General features: G+C 40.5%; 1 protein-coding gene across 18 annotated transcripts in view; it reads left to right on the top strand.

The window, feature by feature from the left end:
- The window catches only part of SVIL (supervillin), a 221,387-nt gene that overhangs the window by 130,694 nt on the left and 70,558 nt on the right, over positions 1–20,135 (top strand). For all 18 annotated transcript variants that reach the window (XM_046679777.1, XM_046679778.1, XM_046679783.1 and 15 more), the window contains 3 exons: positions 6,141–6,198; positions 6,308–6,459; positions 9,604–10,279. In XM_046679777.1, coding sequence (XP_046535733.1) covers positions 6,191–6,198; positions 6,308–6,459; positions 9,604–10,279 — 836 coding nt within the window. In that variant the 5' untranslated portion in view covers positions 6,141–6,190. The remainder of the gene's footprint in view (positions 1–6,140; positions 6,199–6,307; positions 6,460–9,603; positions 10,280–20,135) is intronic.

Below are 20,135 nucleotides of genomic sequence, written 5' to 3'. Positions count from 1 at the left end.
GTCTCATCAGCTCTGCTCATTAGCTGTTCAAGGAAGGACGTCCACCCCTGTCAAGAGTAGGACAGATGCTGTGGAGGGTTCCCACCTGGATGAGTGTGTGGACCAGGTGTGAAATGGAAGGGTCCTCCCATTTTTTAAGACTCTTTTTGAAAGGCAAAGAAACTCAATTTAATCTGAGCCAAACTTAAACAATCTGTGAAGATGATCAAAACAAAGTATAAGAATGAACAAACTGATTTTTAGCAATCGCTTAGAAGATTTGACTGATGAGGCAGAGTTCTCTATAGCAAAAGTTGCTTCCCTCTTCCTCTCTCTCCCCCAGTTCCTTTTGTTGATAAATCATACTGTAGACAATATTGGATCAGAAAAATTACAAACAATATGAGATGCTAGTTTTCTTAACGTTCAACAACTTGTAACTCCATATATAACAAAACTTAAAAACACGTAAGCTTATTAACCAGTTTTACTAGTTAAAACATAATGTTCACAAATCAAAGATGGTAAATTTATGTATTAACCAGATTTATGTTTCTAAATTAACAAGATCTTTGAAACATGCTTACAAAGTATCAGAATCCCACCTTCCCTGAATTTCATCTCAATTCCCTATAGTCTAGCTTCACAATCTTTGCCCTTTGTGAATTTGGGCAAGCGCGTTTGGAAAGACCCATGTGTTATTGGCAAGCTTTTCATTTTTCCATCTTAACAGATGTGTTAATGATTTTATCAGCTCTTGACTGGCTAGCTAATGTTAGAAATAGGAATTGATTATGGCTGTTTTAATGGCATAGAGATTTATGTTGTTTATAAGTTTACAGAAGTTTCTGTTTGTTTAGTGAGGGATTCTTCTGTGAAATTGAGAATTTAAAATGATTATTGGTGTTTCTCTAAAAGACTTCCTTTAACAGTGTCTCACAAACAAGTAATCAAGGGATTCAAAACCTTTACCTATGTAAAGATTCTTGTATTAAAGTAGATTTTCCAATTAGGAACTATGAAATAGACCAAATTATTACTCTACTTTTTTAAACACCTTTATTGACATGTAAGTCATATACCATACAATTCATCCATTTAAAGTATACGATTTAGTGGCTTTTAGTATATTCGCTGAGTTGTGCATCTGTCACCACAGTCAATTTTAGAACATTTTCATTAGCCAAAAAAGAAACCCCACACTTCTTAGCCATCACCCCTCCTCCTTATTCCTCTAGTTTTGTAACTACTTATTTTATAAGCTGCTTGTATTTATATTAGTGGCTGCCATTCAAGTGTAAAAGTAAAAATGCATCACTCCTGTGGGAAGTAAGAGCCGTATTCAGAATATTCTAGATCTGGCGTCTGCTCTCAGGTTGTCACATGCAGGAGGGGGGAGAGGTGTTCTTGGCAGTCCCCCCGTCACTTATATTTCTTTGGAAGATTCTACTGTATTCAGGTTTGAGGACTGAACCCAACAATAACTTTACCAGAAAGCCTATTTCTCAGAGCTAATTGAAGAAACTGTGTTTTCCAAGAAAAGTGCCTAGCAGCCCAAATTATCCTGAGGATTGGTATTATATGTTATTACAAAGTATATTAGGCAGTTAAGTAACTTTTTTTAAAGTATTATAGCCCTGATGTCAAATGTCCTTAAGTTGCCGTTCTTGGAAAATGACCAACCAACTCCCATTAGAAATAACTAAAGAAACAGACTCATGGAATGCATATTGCTCAGACAAGGGCAGCAGACTAAACCAGCAGCTATAATAAGGGATAATTTAGTATATGTGAAAGTCTTAATGTACTTGAAAGCAAAGCATAAGATTTATCATCACAGAAGTTAGATCAGCTGTGCTTGTTTATAGCAGGATGGCAGGATGACTGACTGGTATTACTATTATCTGAACCATTTATGAATTATACACATATGGCACAGCATGCAATCAATTGAATTATAGCTGTTGAATCTAATTTTAGAAAACATTCTTATTCCTTATTTTTAGGAAGTATGCACTGAAGAATTTAGAGATAAAGCATCCTGCTGCAACTTACTCTTAAATGGTTCAGAAAAATCACTGTGTAAACATGAGTGCCTGTGTATACATACCGAAATACACATGTAGAGAGAGGAAAAGAGAAAAATAAACCAAATGGAGTAAAGTCTTAACATATAAATGATGTCTTTTAATTTTTCTGTAAGTCTGAAATTATATAAAACTTTTAAAGGAAAGAAAGCTTTGCTTGGTAGATCATAAATAATGATAAACTGTTCAAGACCATCAATCAGAAGACACCTGGGGTGGAACTGTTGGGAGTCTCCATAAAGAAACACTGGAGAGACAGCATAGATTTCCACACCACGGGTGACTTCTGCAATTTCCTAGTATTAACTTTTTCTCAATCCTTTATAATAAACCTGACCAAAATTCAATGGGAGGGCCCAATGAGGATTACAAGTACTCGTATGAAATTTTTGTCCTGGGAAGGGACGAAAAAAGTACACATACACATCAGCAATTCAAATACAACATCGTTCTCTTTTATACAACACAAGTGTTTTCCCATGGGACAGATATACTAGAGTAATTATATTACATGTTTGTTTTACTAATTTTACTTTTAAATTATTGACTTGAAGAAAGGAGTCTGACTCAAGATGTCTGTCTGTTACTTCATTTTGTCTTCCACATCATTTCTTTCCCCTACAATCTCCTCTCTATAGGAATGAGGCAAATCTTGGTGATTAAAAATATATTTATTAGAAAGAATAGACTGGTAATTTATTGTTCTAAAAGATTCATTATAGATTTGCACTAAGAATTAATAAGCTCACTGATACATTTAGTTTGATACATGACCTCATTTCATTCCTCAGTAAATGCTCAGAGTGGACTGTAAGATTATAGGCTTGAAATAGTTTTGGGTTTGAATGTGAGCTTGATTGAGGAGTGCAGTGATGGCCTAGTGGTGTCTGTCATTGGTGTAACCTAGGGTATGGATGGCCAGGGAACAAGCTGCCTATTTGAAATCTTTGTCCTGGGATCGACGGTTCTCAGGCCAGGACAACACCCTCCCTAGGAGGGGACTTTGGAAACATATGGGAGCATTTTTGTGTCATAGCAGTGGGAGTGATTTGGCATTGAGTGGGACAGCTAGGTAGACTCAACAGCCTGCAGTGCAGGGCCAGCAGCAAAGACATTGCCCACTCAAAAGGCATTAGCGCCCCAATGGTGATCTGTGATCTCTTCCAGAGCCAGCATTCTGAGTCTGTGACCCTGAAGAGGGGCACTGGATGTCTGCTCAATGCTATCCTAAGACTTCTTATACCCAGCAGTGCACGGCGATCAGATGACAGTGTTCACTGGTGGCTGCCCAGCCTATGTTGTCCAGAAAGGGACAGAGAGCACCGTGGACAGTGGGATAACTTTGCTTGTCCACCCTGTCCTTCTCTTTCCTCTCCCCGTCCCAGGCTTCTGGGGGTTCAGTTTCTGTGATGAATGACTATTCTGACCGTCAGCCTGCCCCCGTATCATGTTATCTTAGTCCTTATAGAATATTGAAGTGGAGGGGTAATGGCAGTAGGAAAGGATAGTTGTGTTGTGGGACATTTACATAGTCTCCCAATTAGTTGATCTTTCCTTCTAGAAGATGGGAAAAAAGAATATCAGGAAGCAACTTGTCACTTAGCTTTTTCACTGTACTGCTAGAAATTCTTTTTAATGTCTTTAGTTACATAATTTTTATAGAAAATTTTTAAAGTTTAATGAAATGAAAAGTGATTTTTCAGTCTTAAATTAGGACAAAAAAGTGTATCTTAGGGGCCGCCCCAGTGGCGGAGCAGTTAAGGTCTCGTGCTATGCTTTGGCAGCCTGGGGTTCACTGGTTTGGATCCTGGGCATGGACTTAGCACCACTTATCAAGCCATGATGTGGCAGGCGTCCCACATATAAAGTAGATGTTACCTCAGGGCCAGTCTTCCTCAGCAAAAAGTGGAGGATTGGCAGTGGATGTTAGCTCAGAGCTAATGTTCCTCAAAAAAAAAAGTGCATTTTAACTTTTCCCAATAGAAGTTATATGCCACTCTGTGTGTGTTACATTAATATTTTTATGCTTACTCTGTCTTATTCTGTTCGGACTGCTTTAACAAAATACCGTAGACTGAGTGGCTTATAAACAACAGAAACGTATTGCTCACAGTTCTAGAGGCTGCAAGTCTGAGATTAGAGTGCCAGCGTGGTCAGGTCCTGGTGAGGAACCTCTTGCAGTTGCGCAGTGCCGTCTTCTCGTATCCTCAGGTGGAGGAAGGGCTAGGGAGCTCTGTGGGGCCTCTTTTGTAAGGACGCTAATTCCAGTCATGAGGGTGGAGCCTAATCACCTCCGAAGGTCCCACCTCCTAACAGCATCACTTTCGGTGTTAGGATTGCAACATATGAATTTGGGGGCCCATAAGCATTCAGACCACAGCATACCTAGCTGAAATAATTTTGGAGAAGAAAAGGCTTATTATGCCACTCAGGACCCCAATAATATAGGCTATTCCTCAGGTAGGGGTTTGAAGCATGGATTTAAGACATACCTTTCAGAGCGCTTGGAATTTGATTTCATTAGCTTAAGTGGTCTTATGAAAAATACCAGCCCCATTCTCTTCTTTGGGGCTTAAATAATTAATTGATATCCTTTGGTTTATATCATCCTTGAAAATGTTTTCAAAATATATACTGCCAGTCATTAAATTTTTATCACCACAATCTCGCTAGAGCTAATTTGCTAACTGGGAAACCATTACTGGCCAAGCTTCCTCAAAAGGCCGGTGCAGTATGCGCCATTATCCTTATACCCTTTTCTTCCAAATAGGAATTTAATTGACACTGCACAGCAAGCACGCCTCGGCCGCCGGCTGCTCTGCTTCCTGGGATGGCTAGTTGAGAGAGATTTTTCTGAGGCCAACTATCTTTAAAAAAGTCAAGCCAACTGAAATTTTAAGGTGGCTATCATTTAAAAATATATATAAATACATAATAAATACAAGGTTGTATCTCTGAACACAAAGGACAATATGAAAGCCCTGTGTGTGTGTGCGATTTTGACTCATTACTAAAAATGACTACTTCGAAAAAATAAAATGGAAACTGAAGCAGTGAAACTTAAATTCCATGTATTCATACCCCCTCCTTCGAGTTTCTTCTTGGACTCAGGCTTTCAAAACGTTTCCTGGACCCTGGGGCTGTCAGCAAATCCTCTCCTTCCCCCACCCATTCCTGGGGCCTCAATAGGAACCACTCAGATGAGCCCTTATGAATTCACATGATTGAGGGGGAGGCCAGAAGAGAGTCCTTTATTCTCCACCAAATTTGGCCATTTCTCCAAAGAAACAACTATTTGGCATCTTAGTAATATCCTTGTAGTCAGTATCACATGAGTCCTTACCAACCTCAGCAAAACATTTGTCTGCTCATCCAGTGTTGCCAGAATTAGGGTAATTACTTCATCCGCCATCCACCTAAACTGTAGCAGAGAAACAACTGTTAGCACTTCCCTCTAGTGCACGCCTGTAAGGGGAGGCTCAGGAGCTGTGTTAGTCTGACCTGTGGTTACCATCCGGCTATGCTGCAGTAGGTGCCGCTGGAAACCCAACCAGGTAGTTAGAGATATTTACAGGTTATGAGATAGGAGTGTCCTGAGTCGTGGTGGTTGCCACCTGCTGATGGGCATGTAGGTCTTCCTGGGACTAGCTCTACTTCTGCAAATGTGTGAAGTTTTCCATAATGAAAATCTTAAAATGCTTTTTTAAACCTAATAACAGTTAAAAATAGATTTCCCCTTGCTAGAGAGATCTTACTGTTCAGGCCTCCTCTGACTCCCCAGGATGAAGTAGAACCCGCTGCTATTACTCCATCTCTTACTCTCATGGTTTTACTTCTTAAGCCAAACATATGATGTGCGTGTGTGTGTACATGCTTCTCATTTGGCATCTGCTTCTCCCCATAGAAGACAATCTCCTGGAAAACAGGAACGGTGTCAGTTTTGTATCTCTCATTTGTGTGGAAGCCAGGAACAGAAATATGAGTTCAATAAATATATGTTGCATGAATGAATAAAATGAATGCATGACTACTAAATATGGGACTATCATTTTATTCTTTTTTGTTTTATTTTAGTTGCAGAATTAAGAAAAATCTTTGAACCAAAGAGGAAAGAATTCTCAGAAATGAAAAGGTAAGATATTTATTGTACGTAATTAGGAAGTAGGAGCGCATCCTGTATTCAGTTTTCCCTTGGAATTGATTTTCGTTGTTCACTATGCCCTTTTTGGTGTCTTGCACAGAAAAGAAAGAATTGCCAGGCGCTTAGAAGGAATTGAAGCCGACACTCAGCCCATCCTCTTGCAGAGCTGCACGGGGTTAGTGACTCACCGCCTACTGGAGGAAGACACACCCCGATACATGCGGGCCACAGACCCCGCCAGCCCCCACACCGGTGAGCATGCGTGTCATCACGTCATCAAACAGGCTGCGCGAGATGTTTTTGATTGGTATTGGAAAATGGGATATTCCACGAAAATGAATTGTGTAGATACAGTTATTTATTAAATACGTGTATTTGTTAAAAACAAAAACAACATGTCAGCTCTGCCGTGCCTCACAGGTGTGGTCCTCTGGTATCACAGCAGTAAGAAATGCCTGCCCTTGGCACACTGTTGGGTAATTGATGACCAGTCATTTCTTCCCCCAGCCTGGGACACCTCAAGGGCCAGAACTGTCTTTCTCTTCGTACCCTCAGGGCCCCAGCATAGGACCTGCTGTCAGAGACCCTCAGTAAAAGTTTGTTTCGTAAAGGACTGAAAGAGACATGTTTGAGCAGAATGCCCAGGTGCCCAGCACAGGGCACAGCTGTCCTCAGCAGGCAGCATTTAAAGTAAAGCTGGGGGCTGACCCAGTGGTGCAGCAGTTAAGTTCACATACTCTGCTTTGGCGGCCCGGGGTTCTCCGGTTCTGATCCTGGGCGTGGACCTATGCACGGCTCATCAAGTCATGCTGTGGCAGGTGTCCCACATATAAAATAGAGCACAATGGCCATGGATGTTAGCTCAGGGCCAGTCTTCCTCAGCAAAAGAGGAGGATTGGCAGTGGATGTTGGCTCAGGGCTAATCTACTAAAAAAGAAAAGTAAAGTTGGACCTTGAGTGATTAGGGGTCTTACTCTATGTGTTTATGCAACAAACATTCTATTTAAATTCTTTTAATCTATGTGATTTTAAATGTATTGCCTGTTGGCCTCCTATTAAACAGCATGTCAAATATGACTGAGTTTTGCCTTGATTACTCAGTTGTTGTTAGGGGCATCAGATATCCAACGTGACCTTGGGAGAGGATGAGGCATACAGGCCTGTTTTTCTCACCCTCGTCTGTGGTCCGTGCTGCTGCTTTTTGTACCAGTGTTTTCTAGCTTCTTCCTCAGGGGCTGTTGGCTCTGAGTGAGCATGAAGAGATCAGTTTGCTTCTCTCTACAGTTTCTGATCTTCTATAGCAGAAAACTAGAGAACTAAGACTTTTTAAAACTACACACATGAAGAATCAAGAATAGACAGAGTACCCAAATGTGTATCCAGAAATAAATCCTAGTGTGCGTAAAATGTTAATCTATGTCTTATATGATAATTTAAGCATCACGTGTTCCTGAGAAAAGGAAGAATTACTTAATTAAATGGTATTGGGAAGATGGGGCATAGTGGGGGAGAGGGGGGGACATGATCCTCTTCTCACTTCACACTAAACACAAAAATAAGTTCCAATGATTCACGTGATAAATTTTAAGAAAATAATTAAAAACATGAAAATATAGGTGAATATCTAACTCAAGTTGAATGAAAAAGGGCTTTCAAAACACAGAAACAGCTGTAGAAATTACACATGACCGGATCAGTTGACTTGACTACATTAACAATTAACATCTGTACTCCAAAGAAAATCTTGCATAGACTTCACAAAAAACTAGACAAGCAAATGTGAAAACATGAGTAAGATGAAGGCTCATATTCCTATAAAAGTTTACACAAACCAATAAAAATGACAGTAGGAATCAATAGAATGTACAGCAAGAAGCTTGGCCAGGTATTCTAGAGCAGAAAAAGAGAATACAAATGACTAATAAATAATTGAAAAATGCATATATTCTCTTCTTCTAGTGTGTGATCCAAGGAAATTTTTAAAATTAACACTCAACGTTTGTAAGAGAGCATGTGCTGCAGATTCAAGTGTAAATCAATGTAGATTTATGGAAATTCATTTGAGAGTCTAGCCAGTGTCTTAAAATGATGTCCCCTTTGATAGAGCAATTCTGCTTTTACCAGGCTACCTATTGTGATAATCAGAAACTCAGACTGACTAAAAGTTAGAAACAACTGACATGCCCAGTAATATGGGAAGGGTTAAATCAATTATAGAATGCCTATTGGGTAGAATGTTATGAAGCCTTAAAAAAATGACATATTCAGAATATTTTCAAATGTAAGAAAATGTTTTATATAGAACATTAATGTTATATAAAACATGAATTATTTTATATGGAAAAAATCAAATATATAAAAGAATAGAAGAAATATATAGAAATGTTTGGCAAATTATCAATTTATTATTGATTATTATATATTAGTGGTTATTGGTGATTTGGGGTTTTACCTTCCTATATTTTCATAGTAGACATTTTCTGCATCAAACGTGTACTGTAATTGGAAAAAGCTGCTTCTGTAAAAAAAAAACAAACTCAACAACAGCCTGGTGAATATTGATATGAATCATTATTGTTATGGTTACTATCAGATCCTGTGGAACCACAATCCTTCACTTGTCGAATTACAGCAGTTCAAATATCTGTTATCTTTTCTAGAGGACTCTGAACTCGTCCTCTGGCCTCACACATGAAATATTAAACTCAAAAACAAAAAAGTACATAACTAAGGGGAATAAGCCCTGAGCAAGGATTGAACAGTCTGAGGAGCGAGGAGTGGGGCTTTACTGAGGCCGGTGGAACAGCCACGGCCTTCCTGAGTCTCACTGCAGAGCCCAGAGTCCTCAGCATCTCGGGGAGTCCCCCTAGCTAACCAACCTGTGTGAGAAGCTGGTCCTTTGCAGCGAGGGCGCTCGAGTGTGCCTCGTAGAAGAGAGGATGGTGCGGCGGCCCCGTGGCCGAGTGGTTAAGTTCACGCGCTCCGCTTCAGCGGCCCGGGGTTCAGATCCTGGGCGCGGACATGGCACCACTCATTAGGCCACGTTGAAGCGGCGTCCCACATGCCACAACTAGAAGAGCCCACAACTAAAATATACAACTATGTACTGGGGGGATTTGGGGAGAAAAAAGCAGGAAAAAAAAAAAGATTGGCAACAGTTGTTAGCTCAGGTGCCAATCTTTAAAAAAAAAAGAAAACAAAAAGAACAGAGCATAGTAGAAAACAGAGCATAGTAAATGTGTGTCTATTGGGTAGAATGTTATGAAGCCTTAAAAAATGACGTATTCAAAATATTTTCAAATGTAAGAAAATGTTTTATATAGAATATTAATGTTATATAAAACATGAATTATTATCTTGAAATCTGTGTGTATTAGCCGTATGATCTTCTTTTAGGCCGATCAAATGAAGAGGAAAAAACTTCTGATTCTTCGGTAGAGAAGCCAATTCGATCTAAACCCTACCCAGAAACCTCAGGCGTCCATGGTGACTCATCTTACAGTTCAGGGGTCATGGACACACAGAGTCTTGAGTCCAAAGCCGAAAGGATTGCCAGGTACAAAGCGGAAAGAAGAAGACAGCTGGCAGAAAAATATGGACTAAGTCTGGATTCTGAAGCAGACTCTGAATCAACATCTCGATATACCAGGTCCAGGAAGGACCCTGATGCTGTGGACAAAAGGGGAGGAAAAAGTGACCGACAGGCCGAGTCAAGCAAAGAGTCAAGTTCTCTCTACACCAGGACTGAGATCTCGGGGCTCAGGACGGGAGTGGCAGAGTCCAGGGACTATGCCCTCCCCGGGAGCGATGGCGTCTCGAACACCGACATGCTGCTCAACGTGGAGAACCAAAGACGAGGTCAAGAGCAGAGTGCCACCGGGCAGGCCCGCGACCTGCCGCCCACGGCTGAGAGCTCCTCATCCTTCCCGTTCTCCGGGCGAGACTCCTCCTTCAGTGAAGTGCCAAGGTCCCCAAAGCAAGCGCATGGCGTGTCCCTGTCCTCGCCTCGGCAGCCAGCCTCGCCGAGCCACACCACTGGGGACTCGCCATTCCCCACCGAGGCTCGGTCCAGGTAAGCATTCAGGACGCTGACCGCCATCGAGTGGGGGCAGCGCCTCTGTCTTCTCTCTGCCTCCCTTTGGCTTGGAGTCTGGGTATTCTTGGCATTCTGCGGTCTCAGCTCACTGTAGAAATAATATGACTGTTTAAAATTTCCACAATATCAAAACAGGTGCTACGGAAGCAGGAAGCTTCACGTTCTTTTTTTTTTTTTCTCGTATGTTCTTTTTAGAATTAATAAACTGAACAGATGTCATGGGGCCACTTTTAAGGAAGCCTCACTTCAGGACCCTTCGTACTGTGTTTCTCACCTGTCTTTAACAAAGGCCTTTCTCTCTGTATTTGTCTGTAATCACGCTCAAGACTTTTTGGTGATTGTTTTCGTTGCTGGGGTTGAGAATCACAAAGCAGAAGGACCACCACTAACCAGTGGCAGGGTCTCGGTCCAGGGTCCAGAAGGCTGACTGCAGTATACACTGAACATAACTGTAACGTATACGTGTATAAGTGTATCAACACACACACTAGGAAAACAACTGTGTATAAGAACGGCTCGTTAAAACCATCAGCCCTCAAGAGAAATTGCTGTGTGATAGGATGGACCAAAGACAGGAATGGCTCCCATTTTGGAAAATCAGAAAAGGAATAAAATCACATCAAATGCCAAAAGAGAATATATTTCTTTCTAAATTTAAATTAAAATAGTTAAATTGAATGTAAATATTTAAATTTAATAATTGTGATGACCATATTTAAAATGCAATTTGCTTAAACGTCCTACTTGAAGTTTTGCGTGAGTGTCTAGGTAGACTCGTTCGTGTATTTTTCAGTTGAAACAAGCGTTAGCTTCACAGATGAACTGAGGGATAAGAATTGAAGGGCCAACAAACTTATTCTGCAAAAAAAAAAAAAGATGTTGGAAAATACCCCTATTTATTTCACAGGGGACAGAGCAGTAAATGTGGTCATCTTTCAGTGGCAGTAATACGTCTAGAACAGATCGTTTTAGTTACTGGTGTTTATTGAGCCAAAGACCTGTCACTGCTTACTTATCGTCCACAATAAAATACTTAGAGATAGTAGCTTCTAAGAGAATTAAATACTGTAGATCCTGAGATTGTATTTTGAGAGCCTTTGTTCTTCCTTTGGACTTGACTACTTGAAATTTAGGGACTGTGACCTGTTGTCTCATATTTTGAAATGAAGCTGTTTTGGGGGAAATTTGTATTTCAGAGTAGAAACAGTGTTCTTGGTTTAGTTACTCTATATCAAAACAAATTCTAAAATCTATAAAGATGGATTTAAAATAGGTTAACAAATTCTTCGTGTGCTTTGTGAGCAGGACAGAGAAACCTAACATTCCAATTTAGAAAGAAAAGTTGAGATTTACAGTTAGAAGGATTAAAAAATAATGAGGAATCTAATTTGTGATTGCCAAATTATGGAAACTGTGTAAGTTGTGAGCACAGTGTCTAGGTTACTCACCTCGATCACGTATAATAGATTCTCAGTGAGATTTTGAATTCGTTGTAATAATACTTAAAACTTTGTTGAGTATTCCAGGTAAAAAGATAGGATACTTAACGGTTTTGTGTGATTTAAAACCTCAAAATTCAAAAATATATATAACAAAATCTTAGGAGCCATTTCTTTCTGGGTTGTTTGAAGAGGATATTACCTAGAAGTCTTCATAAGCCTAGCCTTAGCCTCACAGTAAAAAACCTTAAGAGAATTAAGAATTTGTGAAGAAGTTCTTGAGGAGGCACGTGCTTTATTTTTTGAAGCCGCCAAGGCATGCAATTCTATGATTGGTAGGAAAAGAAACACAGATCGTTTCATATATATGTGTTTGCATATATATGTATATATGTAAATACACATAAAATACTTGAGATATATTTACATTAAAAAGGATGGGAAATAATGTGTGACAACTGTGACATTAAAAAATAATTGATTTATATTGTAATGACTCCAGTTGTTCAGCTTATAAAGATGGATTTAAAATAGGTTAACATTCTGCTAGAAGTCCTTTTTCTTGGAGCTGGGAAATTCAGGTGTCAGACAATCATTGTTGTCTGATTTCCATTTGGAGGGAAGAAAGAAAAACAAACCTTTGTGAACTAAAACAATAACCAAAGAAACCTCGAAGACCCAATAACCGTAAGTGAAAATAAGATGCCATCCGACGTGGAAATATATAACAGAAAAGTTTAAGAAGATTAAGGAATGAAAAAGAATTATCTACAAATAACAAAACAATTTAATACCACATTTCATCGTGAATTTGCTCTATCATTGAAATGGAATATTTTTCTCACTACTGTACTATACTCTCATTACCTAGCTCTACCACATTATTTGGCTGCTAATCTCCAAATTAACTCATTCCCATTTCATTTTATTTTGTGCTTACTAGCAAGAGGCTGTTTTTATTTCATTCATTAAATATGAACACATCACTCGTGAATATACAATCAAAAGATTGTATGTATATAGTGTCCTAAAAATTTAAACGTGAGCCGGACATCAAATGCGTAGTTTTGTGTGTACTCATAGACTAACACGTGTATGACAGAACGGTCATTAGTTCTTACACCTCATTGTCAAGCACTATAAGCTCAGTCACAGTCTTTGGGGCGTTATTTAGCTGAGTAATAAATTTATTTCAGAATTATTTAACGTTCAATGTATATGATAAAGAATGTATTTATGTATGTACGTTACATGCTCTTTAGCTCAGAAACCCTGTTGGTTGCCTGGGGATCACGTGAACACATTGTTCTGAATCAAACTAAGAATACCCATAGTAACAGGATAGAGCGTGAGACACCGCCCATCCCCCACCCCCCATCCCCCAATCCTGCCAAGCCCCGTAAACTTGGAATGTCAGTGTTTTCTGGAGACGTGGTGTTCCTGATATGAACCATTCTTTGTTAATTAAGCCTCTGTGAATTTTAGAATAAAATCGAGAGGTCTGGAGCCTATGGATTATGCAAATTTTGAAAAATCTGAGCTCCTGCTATTACTACTAGAAATTCTGAATTCAAGATTCCTGTTGAATTTGCTATTTTGCACATCTCTTATTTTCTGAAAAAATAAAATGCACCGTCTTGGTTACTTCTGTGAGTGGAGAAACGCACCACCCCACGTCCCACAGCTGCTCTTTTCCTGAACATCAGCTGTGCTCCCCATTCTCAGTGAACTACGCGACTGGGAGAGGAGAATTTCACCTCATTTCCTAGTGGTGATCCATTCTAGAAAATCCTTGTTCATTTTTTTTTTCATTACTGTACTGCAATCCTCACCACTCCTTCTCCCATTTAGCAAATTGTGTCATTTGTGGCCAGAAAATGATTATGGTGGCTTCCTGCAGAGCTGATGCTGAAATTTGACCTGGAGAGAGCTGCTGTGGGTAAATCATGGTTTGGACAGGGCTCCCCATGACACCAGAGAGCAGTGGATCGGCTCAGGAAGCTGGACCAGGGCACCCTCCAGAATGAAACTTAGACTTGGCCAACCAGGATGGAAAGGAAAGGGCTTATGCTGTGCTCTAATAGCTTAATTCTGATTGCATTTGCTTGTCTCCCAGTGAGAGGTTTGAGTCTAAAAACTCTCTGCAGAGGCTCAAGCTCATTGTTTAGCTGTTAATTGTCTGCTGACCTACACCGTTGGAAATGTCCACCCGCTGCAGACGGAGATAACTGCCCCAGACCGTCAGCAGTCCTGTCTCAGCTCCTGTCTCTCGGGCGGCAGGAAGGTTGTCTAACACACCCTCCATGTCAGGGCAGAACATAGTGGGTCTCTGAGGATCCGCTCTCTAAAGAAGAGACCTCTGGGGACCCCTCACAGATTTGTCCCAATCTTGGCATAGAATCCTCTGCGCCTCTCAGTCCTTGTGCCCCAGACATCTGCGCTCCTCATCCTGCTCTCTGCCTTAGGGCTGCTCATATGTGATTAACTCATCCCTATTTTTTTCCGTTTTTTTTCTGTTCTCACTGGCAAGCATCAATTTCTGTTCATTGAATTAAATATGAATATGTCATCCAAAATACTTGCTACTATGTCCTAAAAATTCAAACGCCTGCCAGATTTTAAATGCAGAATTTTGCCCGTATGTGTGTGGCCTTGCACATTCACACACACCGGTGTATATATACAAAGCATCACTAGCGGTTTTTCCAAACAAGCAGCTAAACTGCTAATTTTAATGAGATGCTGAAGTTAATAGCCATTCTTCTTAAGCTGAATAATAATGTTTTATAATTAGAAGCTATTATATAATTAGAGCTGGACACCCACAGGGTGAAACTAATTTTCCTGTGCTGGATCTGTCTTCACTTGGGTGGCAGGAGGCATTTTTTAGTCTGTCTTTTAGGGGTTATAGAGAGTTAAAGCATATCCTTATACCCTTGGGGCTACAGACCAAGAGCCACTCCTGTTCTCTAGGACAACTTAGGGTGAGTTCCTCTTTCCTGGTAATACAATTCTCTGCAAGTACCCTATAGCCGTCTCCCAGGGGAGGTAAGCCCTGCCCTATGGGGAGATGGCTCACCCCAAGGCCCCACAAAATAGATACTCCATGTTAAAAACTTTTAAATCCATAGAACCAGAAGTAACCCTGGAGATTATTTAGTTTAAAAATCTATTTCATACCTGAAAAAACTAAAGATGGAAGAAGTTAAGTAACTGAATTAAGACCATATAGCTACTTTGACAAAAACAAGTCCACTATCCATCATCCATTCATTCATTCACGTTCTCTGGATCCACAGAGGTCTTTCCATTACACTCTGCTCTTGTTATTTATATCGTTCTATTTTCCACCATAGTGGAAAAGAGTTTGCTGGTTTTGCCCTTCGAAGGTTAGAAATTTTAGGAAAGATAATCAGAGGTATAATAGAAACAGTTTATGTGGATTTACGTAAGATATTTAAAAGCCTCATCCTCATAAACAAAATGAAAACTTGTAGTCTAGGAGGATTCAAACTCAATAGGCATCTGTCCGTCTATCGATACCTCATAGGTATTGATTTATGGGTTAATTTCAGCTCTAAGGTAGTTTAGCTAATCATTGAAGAAAATTGTATCGAGCTTTCTGTGTGCCAGGCACTGTGCTCCTAGATGGGTATATCATTAAAAATTTTGTGGGAAATAACTACACCACAATGGGGTAAATAAGGTTCTAGAGACCAAGGATGGATGTCACGGGAATACAAGATGGTGTATTAATTCTTCCCCCTTGGAGAAATGGTCATATTTGAACCAAGTCCTTGAGGATGTGGTGAGTTTGCTAGACATGGAGGCAAAGCTGCTCTAGGCAAGAAGGCACAGCTGTCCAGTGTAGACCTAGAAGGAGGGGGACGCGATGAGGCTGAGAGCCAGGTGGGGACCAATTGCGAGCACCCCAGATGACACAACAAAGCCTTTGGCCTTTGCTTGTGGACAATGGGAAGTGCTTGAAGCATTTTAAAACAAGAATGATTATGTATTTTAGAAACCTTGGTCTGGAGGAGTATGGAGGGTTGGTCTGAAGGAGAACTGATTCCACTGAGGATGGCCACTGACCTGATGGTTGTACTTACCCAAGCAAGAGATAATGAAGTCTCTGGGTCCAAGTTAGTGTTTTTCATTAACTTCGTCCTGTTTGGCATTTTATTAACTAATCTGGAAGATATCGATGATAGGGTGATCAGATTTCTGGAGGAGGGATTGTAAACTTCGCGATAGAAAGAAAGAGAGTGGGGAGAGAGGGATGGAGGGGAAGGAAGATGAGAGGGAGGGCGAGAGAGAGAAGAGGGAACTGGAGCATGGAGGCAAGAGAGCACATGTACCTGCAATAATGGTCAGAAACTAACAAGATGAAATTTAATAAAGCTCTTTATTTAGAGGGGGCAAGAATCAGTGTACAAGTTCAGGATTGGGGAAACCTGATTTAACAGCAGTTCGTGGGAAACAGACCTAGGAGTTTTAGTTGACAACAAGTTCTTTATGTGACTGCCAAAACGGCTGGTCCAATCTTGGGGTCCTTTAATGAAAGTGAACTGTCAATAGCACAGGTAGGCCTGGTCCACCTGTGTTCTGCAGTGGTCGGATTACATCTGGGTGTCTCCTTCTGATTAAGCTGGTGACAAATGAGAACGTGTCCAGAGTCTACCTTCCTACCTGCCCTGCTTTCTTGACCTTTCCAAGGTTTCATAAACTTCTCCTGGTCTTAATAGAAACTAGAATCATGTTTGGAGTCTGCTACACATTCTCTGGTGCTTAGATTCTCAAACCAGTCTGTTCTTCTCATTATCAGGCTGTCTTTTTCCCAGTGCAGTTATAAAGCTAAAGCTTGGCTTGGCATGGGGAACCCTAATGATATCAATGTGGCTTCTGGTTGATGATGATTCTGCCAAAAGAGAAAAGGAGAGAAGGAGATCATGAACCAAATGAGGTGTCTCACAGATGCAACTTCCCCGGCACCTCCTGTCTTAGGAAGAAGGACATTCAGGTTCCCCACACCCTGCAACGAGGCTGACCTACCCAGGAAAGGACTTTAGCCATTTTCTCAGGATGCCCCCAAGCATGGCACCATGAATTGGTATTATGCCAGTTTATAAGATTGGTGAGGATGGTCTCAATGAGAGCGTCACTTTAGTAGAAGCCTTACAGGAGGGGTCCATACCTTGTCTTAGTCATTTTCATATCTCCCTCCCTGCCTCTGCCCAGCATCCAGCACATACCAAATGGTTCAATGTCATTTTCGAATGAATGTTCTGCTGTTTTCCATGTTTTCTTAAAGTGTCACCAAACTATAGCAGTGCTACTTGAAATAGCCAGTCTGTAGACTGTTGATCAGCCCACACCTCTAAGGGACTCGCACCTGCATGTGAATCGTGGGTCGTTTCCTTCATCGAGAAAGTCATGCTATGAACAAAATGTCTGCTGAACTAAATAGCAGGCGCACTGATGTTGCTCATTTTCCTTCTGGTGCAAGGCTGTCGTCTCCTCATGGACCAGTGACACCCATCAGCAGAACACGCTTTGAGTAGCACTTGTTTATATGGCAAGGCTCTTTCCACTTTGTCTGAAGTTGGAATTCTTGTATATGGTCTTGAGTCAGTATGCTCGTAAATATTAGTAAACTGTGAGTGGGAATCATGATAAGTGCGCAGAAAAGGCTGATTCTAGGCTAGTCTCGTGACTAAGGCAGTAGAGTCCCTGGATTACTTTGTTTTAGGAGGGGTGATTAGAATCCAAGCAGGAGAGATGGAAATCCGAGTGCATCTGGGAACCAGTGGCTGGATCCACTTTGGAAGGCCCACTGCACACCTCCCTCAGAGCCCGGCACTTTCTCCGGCAGCTCTGTCTGTTGGTGCACCTCCTGCCGGCTCCCTTTCCTGGCTGAGGTTGCAGGGTTTCAGCATTCAGCGCTGAGCTTAGCTCAGAGGGAGGCTGGAAAAAATTGATTATCTCACATGTTTATCCTGCTTCTGCCTGAGAAGTCTCTGCATTTCTCTTTTCATTGCTCAAGGAGTCCTCACTCTGTAATCCAACAGTGTTATATTTTTTAATTGAGGTATAATTTACATCAAAATGCACATATTTTAAGGATGCAGGTTGATGAGTTTTGGGAAATGTACAAGGATTATCCCAGTTGAGATAGAAAACGTGTCCATCACCACTGTGCCTGTCCACCAACAGATTCTTGACTCTCTCCGCAAGGACCTGACTTAGATGTCGCAGCCTGACAGTATCACATACTCACACACTCATTACGTTGTATAAACCAGTTCTTCCCACTGTTAATTTTTTACCAAGCCTTAATTATTACAAGCAGTTAAGCATAACATTAAGGGATACTACATAAAATAACAGCATCCAGGCAAGATTTAAAGAAATGAAGAGAAAAAAAACCCAAGGCATCATTGCCACTATTCAGATGTGATCTCTTTTTTGTTCACATTTTTTAAAATTCACTAGCTTTTATACCACTTCTCTGAAACAGTGCCCTCTAGGGCATCATTTTAAATTTTGTACTTTTATGAAATGTTACATTTTTTAATCTGAAATAATTTCGTACTTTTATGAAATAAATTTTGTACTTTTATGAAATGATGTATTTTTAAATCTGAGTTTGGGCATCCCTTGGCCACTGCACAGTATTATAATCAGGCTAGACTCTATGATGGACAATTTGGTCCAAAAAACTTCCATTATTTTCCATAGTTTTGGGGTGCCTGTGAATTAGCCAGATCAGTTCTGTACTTTGATTCACCATTTTTGGGAGCCAAGGCATGCTTTTAATCAGCTTTCCAAAGGAAGAATTTGGCTTCTCAGCAATGTAAACACTTAAAGAGTGACCACTCTGGGCTCTTCTCAGTTCTTTCCGTGGGTTTCGCAGTCTCTTTGGGCTTTGGGAGAGAAAATTTGAAGGAAAGAAAGAAAAAAGATCCAAAACAGGAATTGACTGCGTGTGGTCCACATCTTATTTACTTTTTATTTATTATTTACTTTTTTTGCTTTTAAAAGACAAAAAAAGATTTGAATTTAAGAATCCCATTAACTGCACTAAACATCTGCATCAAAGTAAATTCCTTCACCGTGACCATTACCCAGACCAATTCTGAAGGTAGGCTGAGTTCATTTTTAGAAGGTTTAAGTTTTTTAATATTATTTTTATTGAAATAGAGTTTCATACAGTAAAATTCACCCTTTTTAGTGTACAAGCCTATAAACTTTGACAAATATATAAAGTTATGTAACTATCACTACAACGAGATATAAAATAGTTCCATCAGCCCAAAAAATTCTCTTGTGCACCTTTTGGTTGACACCCCCACCAGGCCCTGCCAACCAATAATCTGCTTTCTGCCTACAGTTTTAGACTTTTTAATATGTAAAATCGAATTCCTTGAGTATTTTTTTGTCAATTTGAAAGAGTTTATAAAAGAATTTGATGAAAATCATAGGAGAAATGTTCATGTCGACTGTTTATAACATTCTCAAGAAAGAAAGCCATCTTAAGTGGTTGTGATTTAAATTTACGAGGTCGTTTATACAGAGTTGATTTTTAATTTCAGACTTCCTAGTGAATACTCAGCACAAAATGAAGTCAAGTCTGCATACCGAAGTTATTTTCCCTGACGCTGGCATTATGTGTGTCATAGCCAACACAGGAATATTTATTGATGAACAGTTAATATTTAGCTCTTATGATGTTGAGTCTGCAAAGTGCCCATGAAAGGGGGAATTAAGTTTCATGAATTAGGTGCCATGTCACATTATCATTTTATTGTGCCGGAGGAGAGCCAGCGGAGAGAGCAGTCCTGCTGAAGTATTCTCTTGGTGTTCAGAGTATTTGTAATTCCTCCCTTAACATCACCAGTTGTGAGTTCATTCCTCCCGTGAATTTTCTCATTTCCAAATGGCTGGTTCTTTCACTTGTCTTCTGCTATAGACTGCTTTTGTGGGGGCAGGAGACAAGATTTCACCCACCTTGCCACATCTGGGCCCCAGCATCCCCCTCCTAACCACCCCCATCCCACCTCAACAGTGAGCGCCCTCTGAGCCAAATTGTCTTCAATGCCGACTCCTTTGATTTCATGTTGTACAGTGGGAGAAACAGAGGAAGAAGGTGATTGGGTTTGTCAGGATTTCCAGGTAATTGGGTGGCTCTCTGCTGGAGGTGAACAGGCACAGCTGAGAGCAACGTCTGGTCAGGGTTGTGGGCGTGACCAGGAAGCCTTTGTTGCCTTCCTTGCTTAGCCCGAGAGCACGTGAACACTAGCATCCCGACTACATCATTACTCACTCAAGCCAGGGAGGCATTACTCATTCAGTACTCGTTCATTTTCCAGAAATCAGAAGCCTGTGGTTCTGGA

The sequence above is a fragment of the Equus quagga genome, chromosome 12 (genome assembly GCF_021613505.1).
Source record: "Equus quagga isolate Etosha38 chromosome 12, UCLA_HA_Equagga_1.0, whole genome shotgun sequence".
In the NCBI taxonomy this organism is placed as follows: domain Eukaryota; kingdom Metazoa; phylum Chordata; class Mammalia; order Perissodactyla; family Equidae; genus Equus; species Equus quagga.
The sequence above is the reverse complement of the archived record's forward strand: the minus strand, read 5'-3'. Positions and strand labels throughout refer to the sequence as shown.